General features: G+C 34.9%; 1 protein-coding gene across 2 annotated transcripts in view; it reads left to right on the plus strand.

The window, feature by feature from the left end:
* The first annotated feature begins 292 nt into the window (after positions 1–292).
* LOC107601836 (phosphoinositide 3-kinase adapter protein 1-like) overlaps positions 293–12,377 on the plus strand; it is a 16,179-nt gene continuing 4,094 nt past the window's right edge. The window contains exons 1-18 of one of the 2 annotated variants that reach the window (XM_016294148.1): positions 293–408; positions 856–945; positions 2,102–2,214; positions 2,281–2,400; positions 3,681–4,100; positions 4,651–4,877; positions 5,579–5,723; positions 5,889–6,031; positions 6,650–6,779; positions 6,964–7,160; positions 7,455–7,614; positions 7,831–7,896; positions 8,364–8,633; positions 9,024–9,086; positions 9,186–9,388; positions 10,193–10,253; positions 10,352–10,519; positions 10,640–10,710. In XM_016294148.1, the coding sequence (XP_016149634.1) occupies positions 3,701–4,100; positions 4,651–4,877; positions 5,579–5,723; positions 5,889–6,031; positions 6,650–6,779; positions 6,964–7,160; positions 7,455–7,614; positions 7,831–7,896; positions 8,364–8,633; positions 9,024–9,086; positions 9,186–9,388; positions 10,193–10,253; positions 10,352–10,519; positions 10,640–10,710 (2,304 nt within the window). In that variant the 5' untranslated portion in view covers positions 293–408; positions 856–945; positions 2,102–2,214; positions 2,281–2,400; positions 3,681–3,700. Of the gene's footprint in view, positions 409–855; positions 946–2,101; positions 2,215–2,280; positions 2,401–2,846; positions 2,891–3,680; positions 4,101–4,650; positions 4,878–5,578; positions 5,724–5,888; positions 6,032–6,649; positions 6,780–6,963; positions 7,161–7,454; positions 7,615–7,830; positions 7,897–8,363; positions 8,634–9,023; positions 9,087–9,185; positions 9,389–10,192; positions 10,254–10,351; positions 10,520–10,624; positions 10,711–12,377 lie in introns of those variants that run through there. The other variant, XM_016294147.1, reaches the window with a different exon arrangement.

Consider the following 12,377-nt stretch of genomic DNA (forward strand, 5'->3'; position numbering starts at 1 on the left):
CTCTCTGTCAAAACCTTCAGAATATAGAAAGGAACCAAACTGCAAAGTTGTATACAAATGCTACTGAAGTGAAGATTTCTGATTTTGAGAAAATGGCCGTGAACTTTACAGGAACAAATAGATACAATAAGTAAAATAAAATAAACATTTTCTTTCTGATCTGAAAGAGATTTTGGAAGCAAAATAGCCCAAAATGTAAAATTTGAACAGAGCATGAAAAAAAAATGTATCGTCTGTATGTATGTGTCTTGCCTAAAAATGATTTTTTTTTGGTCTTTTAGTCTGTCCATACTGGTGTGTAGGTGGTTTATCTCACTCTCATCAGTTGGAAGGTAAATTATGGTTTGAATTATGGAGTATGACCCACTTTCTCAAGGCCTGAACCTCCACAAAATGTCAAAACGATGGGTGGGTGGTACACCTTTTTACATTTTTCATGTAAACATTTAAACAGTGTTTCAAAAGATGTTTTAGTAACCGAAAAAGTTAGATTACAAGCTGATAAAGATGAGCCTACATAGTATCTTGGCGCTAAGAAAAATTAATGAAAAAATAGTAAAATGTCAACAATTCTGCCTTTTGCCTATGTGGTTGACACTTTTTGGATATATGGCTTGTTAGCCAACAAACACCAAATTGCAGCTGGGGTTTGCTGGATTAGTACCTTATTGGTGTTTATTAGGATAAAGTGAAAATGACATTTATGTTTCCCAACATTATATATCGAACAGTTAAGTCTCTCGACTTGCTGATGTTTAGATATGTTAATTCAAATGCCCACTGTCCATTTAAGAACATCCTTCCCATGTGGTCTCTACAAAGTGACACTTTTTTTCTTACATCTTACATCCACAGTATGATTCTTGTTTTACATCACGATCTAAAGAAGAAGTTCATGATTGTTCTCTTGAGGGTACAACAGAGCAGAGAATAAAACCTTATAGGGTGAGTAACATTTGCAAGGGTTTTTGGTCATTTACCAAAACTCATAGAAATATTGTTTGTAGTCATAGAAATCATTATAGAAATGTTACCGCCTTGCATATTTAAAATGTAGATACTGTGTGTCCTAATTTATCTCCATTTTATTCTCACAATTAATGTTTGTTTCACTTCAACATTTTGCTGTAACCTGACTCAAATGTACCTGAAACGCTGCAAAGGCTGCAATGTTTTAGTTCCTCCTTTTAGTTAATAGTGGGTAGAATAATGGCATTAATAGCAAGCTTTTAAAAAAGGACTTTAATAGTTTTGCATTGTTTCTGCATTTGCCCATACAGAGTTAAATAAAGGCCCGTTAGAAAAGCAGTATAGTTTCACTGTTATTATCAGCTAGCAAACAGTGTTCATTTTTAGGGCTCAGAATCATCTAGTAAAATAATAATCTAAAATGGGGGGTTTAAACTGCACTGTAAAAAAAAATTGTTTTTAAAATATTGTATATTTTATTAACTGAAATAATGTTAATATACCTAATTACGAAAATCTGTTTTGTATATTTAACATATGCTGATAAACACCGTAATAACACAGGTGGTAAAGAGAAAGCCACATGATTAATCAAAGTTCATCACCAGTAGTTGAGGTAAATCCTAATATATATATATATATAGAAGGTACAAGGAGTTATATGCACAAAATGAAAAACATCATAAAAGTAACACAAGAAAAAATGCAATACACAATAATGAAACAATATAACATGTACATAACTGATAAGAAACGTCTAAGAAACAGCTATTTTAATGAAAAACCATCAAATGTGAGGTGTCACACAGAAATCTGGGGAATGTCAGCTATATTTAACAGTATTTTACTGTTTTGACTTTAACATTTGTACAATATTTAACAGTCTACATTTATTTATTTGTGTATTTTTCATTTGATTAATTTATTTTACAGTGTGGGGTTGAAATGAAATGAAATGAAACACTGTTATGAATCATGAGAATGAATCCAGTGGTAAACCTTTAGTTACTATGCTGTACGCAAAGTTTGTGAATTGTCTGAGTGTGCTGGCTGTTTTACATATAAGTTACATTATAGTTTTACTTAACTTCTGTTTTTACCTGGTCTGGGAAATTTTCTGTCTGTTTTACAGGGTCACAACAGCCTACAGCAGCTCTGTCTGTGTGAGTTTAAGCAGTTGCAGTGTATTTTAGGAAGTGACGCTACCACCCACCATCAGGAAATGGACTGTTTCTTTTAGTAGATGTAAGTCATGAGCTGAAGGCAAATTGGTTTTATACCACAGTCACATACGCAGTGTATTTTCATCAGAAGCTATAGACCGAGAACGGAGGCTAACGGAAAGCCACTGTGGGAAGGTGCAGCCACTATACACCACCTGAAGCAAGGCACTATATATTACGACCTGGGAGTCTTATCACAAGAAACAAGGTGAGTCATTTTTAAATAAACATCTCATTTATTGCCGTTAAAATGTTACGCTTGAACAAACAAAATCTTCTTGGTTTTTTGTTCTTTGGTTAAGAACTGTAGTTTTGAATTCATTTGAGAATTTAAATAGATTACTGACATAAAAATGTCGTATTTTTTGTTTTTGAAAATGATAGAGATGACATGATGCAAAATAATAATTTAGCTGAAAGCGATAAGGAAGTTGAAAAAAAATCTTCCTGTATTTTTGCTTTAACATTCATTGACTTTGCGGGAAACAATAATAAAAAGATAACTCTGCATATGATATAAAGTTGCTTAATTGCATTTCCTTTCAGAGAATGAGTTTCTGTTTATATCTACTTGAAGTGTGTGGAACTCAATTCAGTCGATTGTGTTCAGAGGGGTACTGTTGATGTACTGTAGTAGTTTCATGAAAAGTGAATTCTCCTCTGACAGGTTACATCACAAACAGGACAGTCACACAAATGTGTAGATAGCATAAAATGTGAAATTTGTTGTTAATCATTTGAGTGACATACTAAACAGGCTTTGCACTGAAATGTATCTTTAACCGTATTTGATGACTACTGTACTGATGATGTGGGTCATAGAAGATGTTTCATCATAGTTAGCAAGCTTGATTCATAAAATTCCATTGGTAAGTTCTTCATTCATATGTGTTTTCAAATTTTATTTGTACACAGACACTATGTCAGAGTGCCATTTATAGAGCATTTTAGGAGACAAAAGATGACTAATTACAGTGTTGATGTATTTTTGGTTGACAAAACCAACTTATTGCTCAATCATCTTATGACAAAACGTGTCAAGCTCAATAATGTAGCCCCTGCAACATGGCTGGCATTCAGATCTTCACTAATTCATTAATTAGCAAATAAACAAGCTCTTTAGGGTGTACTTTGGTTAGATTCGAATGCAACGGTTCATTTAAATTGCACAGTTTTGCAGAAAAACAATGTATTTGAGTTTTCTTAACGTTTACGTAAACGTTAAAAATAACAGTTCGAACAAAGATTATTGGAGTGTGTTTTATAAGAAATTATAAAGTCTTTCTACTTTAAATTTCACATATAATTCAAAGTGTTTCTTGCCTTTTCTTTGTAAATATTTGTGAAATGTTTGCGTTTTGAGGAAATTTCTGAGTGAAAATTGTTTCAAAGTCATTTTTTACAGTGTAACTTTTAATTCTGGTAGTTGAGGAACCAAGAAATTATTTTAAATTCTTCTGTTCTATTTATGATCCATTTGTGTTGCAGAACAACCTGGATACTCCACAATGTGTGAGGTGTTAATTGTTCATACCAGTGAAGCCAGGGAATGGGCCGAGTATCTACAGCAAATCTTGGCGGCATCATGTAACTTTCCAGAGGGCTCTGTCATTCTGTATGATGTGAATGAAGAGATGTGGATGAAAAACCATGAGCTGTTTGGCTCCAGCAAATGCATCATGCTTTTGCTGTCTGCTGCGTTGCTGGACATGCAGCAAGACCCAGAGGCGCAGGACACTTTCCGGGATCTTCTTCAGCCTCCATTCAAAGTCGTTGCCTTTTTGTGTGGTGTATCAGAAGGGCAAGTGTCAGTTGACTATTTTGAATACTGGGAGTATTGGAGAAAGCTCAATTCAGAAGACGAACCATCAGTATATGTGTCTACTGTCCTTGAGTGTATTAATAATGGTATGTATTCTTTAAACTGTATGTGCATTCAGCATAAGAACATATTAATTACTTGCACTATTGTTCACTTTTAATAACAACGACAACAACAATAATAATAATAATAAAAAGATGGCCTACAAAGATGTAAAACATTAACATGACTCCCCTGCAGACTGACAAACACTGCAAAAGAGTGCATATGAATATAATTTTATGAATATGTGTTGGATAAGATGTATATTTGTATTATTTATTATTCTTATTTATTTTTATTATTCATTTCTACTTAAAAAAAAAATATTTTTATGTACTATAAATAGTTATGCATGTTAGATCATAATTAATTTGACTAAATAATACATAATTATTAATCCTAGAACTTCAGTTGGCCTAAAATAATTATATTTCTGAGGTCTATATATGTCTGAGCTCTGTGGTCTATTTAATTTAATTTTGTTTTGTTTTATTTTTTTGCATGAATATTTTTGCATGGTGGATCATAATTAATCTTACTAATCATGAAGAGGTCAGCCTGAAGTAAAGTTTAATATATCATTTTTCATTCTAGGATCTGTTAGTGAAAACCATTGCCAGAATCCATATGAAATTGAACTAGAAGAACAAATGAATGAGTTCACATTATCAGAGATTCCCGAGACTTTACCCGATGAGACGGAACAGATTCAGTTGAATGGGAATGATGTTTGTCATACTGAGCAAGCTTCTTCAAATGCCACGGAGCCACAAGATGACCAAACTTGTCTCACCGTCCAACCAGAGAGAATACTCTGTGGGGTAAGCGCAGTACATCCAGAGCCTAAATAAAAAAGCTTTTCTAAATATATAGGCCTAGTTGTTAAATGTCAGCATGAAGCGCACATGGTTTAAGATCCTAATTCTTTGTGCTTTTTCAAATTAGACAGGAAGTCAGTGCAGGGCCCCTGTCTAACAGCCTTAATTTAGATAACATTCTTAATTTGGTGATATGTTGAAAGAAGGATGATGTAGCAGCGATGGGTGATAAACTGACTAAAACAATATCACAGCTGAATGAAGTTCCTGCCCGTAGGGTGTTTTTACTAATCACTTAAATACTTTGCCAAGTAGTTTTGAATCATTCGATTTGATTATTTGTGAATATAATAAATCCAGTTATGCCTAATTTAATTTAATGGATGAAGAGACATTTTTATACAGTACACCACACTCCCGTGGTGTGGAGATTTCGATATTTTAGTGTACATATGGCTTAAATAGTGTAAGTGTTGTTCATATTTTTAAAACTCTTTATCCTCTACATTGTAAACTATTGTTACTTTTGAATTTTGTGAAATCAAAGAATTTGACACTGTAGCAAACTATAGCTTCAGCATTTCATTCAAAAGCATTTGCTGACATTTGCGGAATTAACATCAGTCATCTTGCGTTACTCTATGTCATTTACTGTATTTGACGCTGTCTCGTGACTTTCTCACCATTTGTTTGTTCCCATAAAGAATCGTGTGAATATTTATATAATCATGGTAAAGAAAATTGTGGATGAGGACAGACTGGAGGTGGAGTTTCACTCTCAATACTCGACACCTCAGCGGATGCCTGGGACTCATGTAAATGAGTACATTGTTACTGTACAGTCACCCGGTAAGACAAAAATACAGAAAGAGGAACTATTCTTTTTCACTTTCTACTGAATTTACATATCGTTTCCTGTTAATGTGCTCCCTTATTATAAGATAAGCTTTGTCTTTTTCAAATTTGTGTTTGGATTTGTCAGGGTTGTTTTCTAAAAAATATATTTTCTCTTAGATATGCCAGCTGGGAAAGTCTCATTGACTCTTTATCAAAATGAATCTGTGGTCTGTTCAACAACGGTAACATATTACACAGAAATGGAGGAAATTTGCAGGTGTCTAAAGAAAGCAATGGATCCAATGCAGTTCATGTGTCAGGTAATGATGAAACAGAAAAACTGAATCACATAAACTGAAATGACTTGTTAATGAATGTGATAATGGAGTTATAATAAGATATGCTGTGCTTATTTGCATAGCACTTTTCAAAATATTAATAATTTCAAAGTAGCTTCACAGAAATGTTTCGTATATAATTATATAAAAAACGACGCGTATTGGTGAAACATTATGGTGTTGTGAAAAATGTATTAATTAATTTTAAATATTATAATAAAATTAATCAATTAAATGATTTAACATTTTAAATATTATAATATGCTGTAATGTTATGTCAAATATCTGTGACAGTGTATCGGCCCCACAGGTGGTCTGATCTCATACAGATGCCTGAATAGCAACACACAGCCCTGAAATCAGTAATGCAAGATGCTTTATGTAATTTGTTGTTTAGTCAGTAACAATAAAAAACAAAAAGTCAATTTTAGACATTTAAAAAAATTGTAAGGCAACAGGAGCAGAAATAAACATTCATTAAATGTTAACATGCACAGCATAATGTTTGCCCCTTTTTAAAGTAGTTGCAGAAAATTACCTTTAATTTAAAGACTAACATTGAGCCTTTTTTATTATTGTTTTATAATATTCCATTTTCAGGCATTTGATATCACATCAAAGGTGCCCGAGTCATTGGATAATTTGCTTGCAGACTCTCTGGAAGAACGGATGCCTCTAAATGCATTACAAGTATTTGGAATTAGTCAAATTGCAGATAACACACCAGCAGGTAAGTGATTTCATTCATAACAACTTACTTGTGTTATAGTTTATAAAAGTCTTGCTTATGATGAATATATTTTATGGTGGTAGATAACATAACACCAAGTTAAGGAACTGGTTTGGATGGTTAATTTTTTTTCAAAGACAGGAAACTCTATTGAACAGTAATGAAAAGCAATCTTTGTTTTCAGATCACCGTAATGTGGAACTTCCAACACTGCTTCACTTCTCAGCCAAGTATGGCTTAAAAAAGTTAACATCTTTGTTAATGCGGTGCCCTGGAGCCATGCAGGCCTACAGTGTGATGAACAAAGATGGTGATTACCCTAACAAACTGGCCAAGAAGAGTGGCTTCTCCGATTTAAGACAGTTTATGGACGAATATGTTGTGAGTTAATTGCGTAAATGTTCTCGATTACTTCTGTATCTGGCAAAAAAATGTAGTAAACAAAGTCAACCAATTCCTGAAATGCTGTGGGAACACATAAACATGTGAATGCATGCAAAACTAAATATCACAGCATTGTAAAAGTGCTATGTGCAGTTTCATTATGTTATATAGCTCTGTTAATAATCAGCACACATTTATACAGCAGTATTTCTATTAGTCTTCATTTCAGTAAAGCAGTGATGATGATGCCGATAATAAATGCAAGCTTGCTTTTTTCATAAAACAAAACAGGAGACAGTAGATTTAGTGAAGACCCACATGGAGGAATCTCAGAACACCTCTGGCAGCGAGGATATCTATGAGGACATGTTGACGGCTTCCCAAAATTTCATCACAAATTTCGATAATGAGGACATTTACGAGTCTATGATGAAACTAAATCCTGACATGGGTTTGTGTATGGCATTTTCTTTTGAAACTCTAGGATATATTTTCTTGCACACGAACAGTAGTCATTATTGCATAAATTAAAGCATTTCTTTTATTTTTTCAACTTATGGTTATATGTGATAAAATGTAAGCATTAAAAGACATGTTTCATAGGCCTAATGTCGGTTGTTTAAGCTATGTACTGCAAACTAATTGCACAAAATTCATGTTTCTACAGATGATGACCTGGAAAGTGCTCTAGAGGACTGTAACTCGGAGACGATGCTGAGAAAGTTTTTTGAAGGTACATCAATGAGGAATGTTGATCATGACACAACAGTTCTTTGTGTGACTATGTGACTTCTGCAACTTTTTCCCGTGTGATAACACCCTCCATCTTGTCTTTTTTTATACATACTGTATATACGTCTGTGAAAACTCATTACTTATTAAAAAGCCTGAAAACATATTACTTAGAAATTTCACCTGGTGTACAACATTTTTGCAAAGGCTTACGATATTATTTTCATGTTTGTAACATAACATACCAGGAAATAGTCCAATTATTAAGCCAACTTGGCTTATTCTGCTAGTATGTATATTTGAACCTCTGTGCCACAGGATGTAGCTTGTTTGCGTAGTGCGTAACCAGAGCAACTTGCTAATGTATGGCATCTATAAAGATGTAAATTGGTGTACAAATGGGTATAAATCATTCTTGGATATTATATATTGTGCAGTTGTCAAATAACATGAATTGTTTTACTTTAGCACAACCTGACAAGAGTTTACAGTCCTTTGAACATACTTCAACCAATGGTGGATTACCTGAAATGGATGATGCAGATTACCATGACCTTAATGCGGAAATCTATGGGGACGTAGAAGAAGAGGACCTGTATAATCCGTGCTGCCCTGATCAAATTTATGACACGGTGGAGCCACAATCCACCCCTGAAATAATCAACCGCCCACCAGCGCCGATTCCACGACCAGCCAACCTGCCAGAGCCTGAAGAGAACACAACCTACATTTCCAAAGGTGCAAACCAAAAGTTCATTACGCAAACACAGCTAAACCACAGTGCAAACATAGAGGCTCTAATTTTAGCTTCTAAAATAAGAAACTGTTGCATAATTTACTCCCTCTTACATCATTCTAAACTTTCTTTTTTCTGTGGAATGCAAAAGAAGATATTTTGAAGAATGTTGGTAAATAAACTGGGAATCAACATGGTTCTCAACATCCTTCAAAATATCTTCTTTTGTGTTTCATGGAAGAAAGAAAGTCATGCAGTTTTAGAATGACATGAGGGTGAGTAAATTAATACAGAATTTTCATTTTTGAGAGAACTATCCTTTTTAATGGAAATCTTGTCTCTGAAAACAGTCCCCTTATAGTAATTTAAGTTCAATTTTACCTGTTTTACAGTTTTTTGTCTCAAGGAACCTGTATACTCACTCAGTCAGCGGCCAGAAATGGATTCCTCTTTAGGTATAAAAGTATAAAAGAGCCTAATTGCGAACCATATGTGTATATGAACAGAATATGGATTATTCAATTGAAAGTAAATCTAAATTTCCATGCTTGCAGCTCCTGTACGGCTGGTGAGAGACAGAGACATGAGCAGTCACCATGACCCCTTTGCAGGTATGAAGACCCCGGGACAGAGGCAGCTCATCTCTCTGCAAGAGAGGGTGAAGGTGGGTGAGCTGACTGTGGAAGAGGCAGTGCAGGAGTTCAAGGCTTGGCAGTTTGATCAAGATAAAAGATGGCGCTCTCTCCGCTTTCAGCAGGTAAGTAACTCCAGGTCAAAATATTTTTTTGAGTATCATATTTGATCAGGCTTTTATGGCTCATATAGTTTGATATAGTGAGAATATGGTGCTCATAATCAAGGAGGGAAAAAACACCTCAGTTTTATTCAGAGGCCCAAACTGAGTCAAAATATGCACTTTGATGTAGATGTTATTTATATTACCAAAACGTTAGATTAAATTCTGATAGCTTGTAATGTAAGTCAATAAGATCTTTATAACAGATAAAGTACAGTGGACTACATACATAAAATGCATATAAATATCAGTTGTCACTCTATATTTCCCAATAATATGTCTTGTTAAGATTATATTTAAATGCTTAGTTTTATGATCAAAGCTTTTATTGTGGGAGGCAACACATATAATGCAACAATACAATGATAATTGGAAGATACAAATAAATGTTCCTCAAAAACCTAATGTATCATATTTTTTAATTCCATTTTAACAGTATTTTTCTGTATGGATAATTAAAGAAACCTAAGTTGCTTCAGTCCAGCAGGTGTTCATCTTGAAATATTACTAACAATATAAAGTTATTCTTACATTTAGATTTCACAGCAAAATGACTCATGACGTTTGTAAAATAATATTTAAAGACCTTTTACTATTAATAGTAATGCATGTGGTAGATTGTGTACAACAGGTTTTTCAGCAAAGCTTTGATCATGTGGATAATTTAGAGGCCTTGCGTATCAAATACGATGTTAACCCTTCATAGGTTTAACAAATGAAATGAGTGTCTCTGATGTTTCTGTAACACTCTCTGTTTTCTTTAAGGAAAATTTACAAAGATTAAGAGACAGCATCACTCGACGCTGTAGAGGCAAAGGGACAAATGGTAAGGAAACGAAGGACACATTTCATTATACAATATACTCGTAAGTGGTTAACATAGCATGCTATTAGAATGTACAAATCTATCTGTTTTTCCATTAGAGCTTATGATTACAGCGCCCATGCAAACAAACGTTCAGTGGGGTTCTCAAATGAACGTGAATTGCTCAGTGTACGAACCTGCACCTCGTTCGATTGCCCAACCCCCTCCTGTTAGTAGACCGCTGCAGAGAGGAAGCTGGCAGACAGGAAGCACCTCCAGCACTTCTAGTATGTAATAAATAACTTCTTTAATCTCACACAATAACATCAGATATTACTGTGAACAGAACCATGTTTACAAGTATGGAGTGTTTCTACAATGCAATTGTAAAGGTTTGACCTGTGCAGGTAGTAGCAGTCACAGATTGAGCATTCAGAGCACTGTCAGCAACAGCAGTGGGGTGGAAGGAGAATGTGAGGTCAGTTTTTATTACAGTTTCCACAAAACTATTAAGCAGCACAATGGTTTTCAGCATTAAAGGGTTAGTTCACCCAAAAAAGAAAATTCTGTCATTAATTACTCACCCTCATGTCGTTCCAAACCCGTAAGTCCTTCGTTCATCTTTGGAACACAAATTAAGATATTTGTGAAGGAATCTGAGAGCTCTCTGACTCTCCCATAGACAGCAAGGGTCCTTACACGATCAAGGTCCAGAAACATAGCAAGGAGATCGGTAAAATAATCCATGTGACATCAGGGGTTCAACTGTCATTTTATGAAGCTACGAGAATACTTTTTGTGCGCAAAAGAAAGAAAAAAAGAACGACTTTTAATAACAATTCGTCTCCTCCGCGTCACCCTAGCACCATTTTGGAGAATATCCACTGTTAAAGGGTTAGTTCACCCAAAAAAGAAAATTCTGTCATTAATTACTCACCCTCATGTCGTTCCAAACCCGTAAGTCCTTCGTTCATCTTTGGAACACAAATTAAGATATTTGTGAAGGAATCTGAGAGCTCTCTGACTCTCCCATAGACAGCAAGGGTCCTTACACGATCAAGGTCCAGAAACATAGCAAGGAGATCGGTAAAATAATCCATGTGACATCAGGGGTTCAACTGTCATTTTATGAAGCTACGAGAATACTTTTTGTGCGCAAAAGAAAGAAAAAAAAGAACGACTTTTAATAACAATTCGTCACCCTAGCACCATTTTGGAGAATATCCACTGAACGTAAACAGCGTATGCTGTTCTGTGTCAGCTGCGTCACGCGGATATGTTGTTTTCGTTCGAATCAAAGCACAAACAGCGTAGAAAACGTATCCGCGTGGCACAGCTGACACAGAACAGCATACGTTGTTTGCGTTCAGTGGATATACTCCAAAATGGCGCTACAGGGTAACACTTCAGTCCAGCAGGTGTTCATCTTGAAATATTACTAACAATATAAAGTTATTCTTACATTTAGATTTCACAGCAAAATGACTCATGACGTTTGTAAAATAATATTTAAAGACCTTTTACTGTTAATAGTAATGCATGTGGTAGGAGGACACGAATTGTTATTAAAGGGGTCATATGATGCTGCTAAAAAGAACATTATTTTGTGTATTTGGTGTAATGAAATGTGTTTATGCGGTTTAAGGTAAAAAAAACATTATTTTCCACAAACTGTACATTATTGTTTCTCCTCTATGCCCCGCCTTTCTGAAATGCGTCGATTTTTACAAAGCTCATCGGTCTGAAAAAGCGAGGTGTGCTGTGATTGGCCAGCTATCCAGTGCATTGTGATTGGCCGAATACCTCAAGCGTGAGACAGAAATGTTAAGCCCCTCACCATACTGTGATGATGCCCTGTCAGGCCGGAGCAATGATTCAAAAACATGAAAACCCATTATAAACGAGGCATTCGTTGCATCCAGTGGGGACATAATTATGGATTATAATGACTTGTACTGTCTTTTTACGCGTTGCGTTGCATCGCGCCGCGTAAACATAAAACCATGTCTGCATTTGTGATCGGAGAAATGACAAACAACAAGCCCTACTCTACACTGCCCAAAAAACTCACTTTAAATATATAAATTATAAAAACGTACTTTCAGTCTTTGAGTCAGAACAGCCGGCATTGTAGTCTACTCTTCC

The sequence above is a fragment of the Sinocyclocheilus grahami genome, unplaced genomic scaffold (genome assembly GCF_001515645.1).
Source record: "Sinocyclocheilus grahami isolate Dianchi unplaced genomic scaffold, SAMN03320097.WGS_v1.1 scaffold313.1, whole genome shotgun sequence".
In the NCBI taxonomy this organism is placed as follows: Eukaryota; Metazoa; Chordata; class Actinopteri; order Cypriniformes; family Cyprinidae; genus Sinocyclocheilus; species Sinocyclocheilus grahami.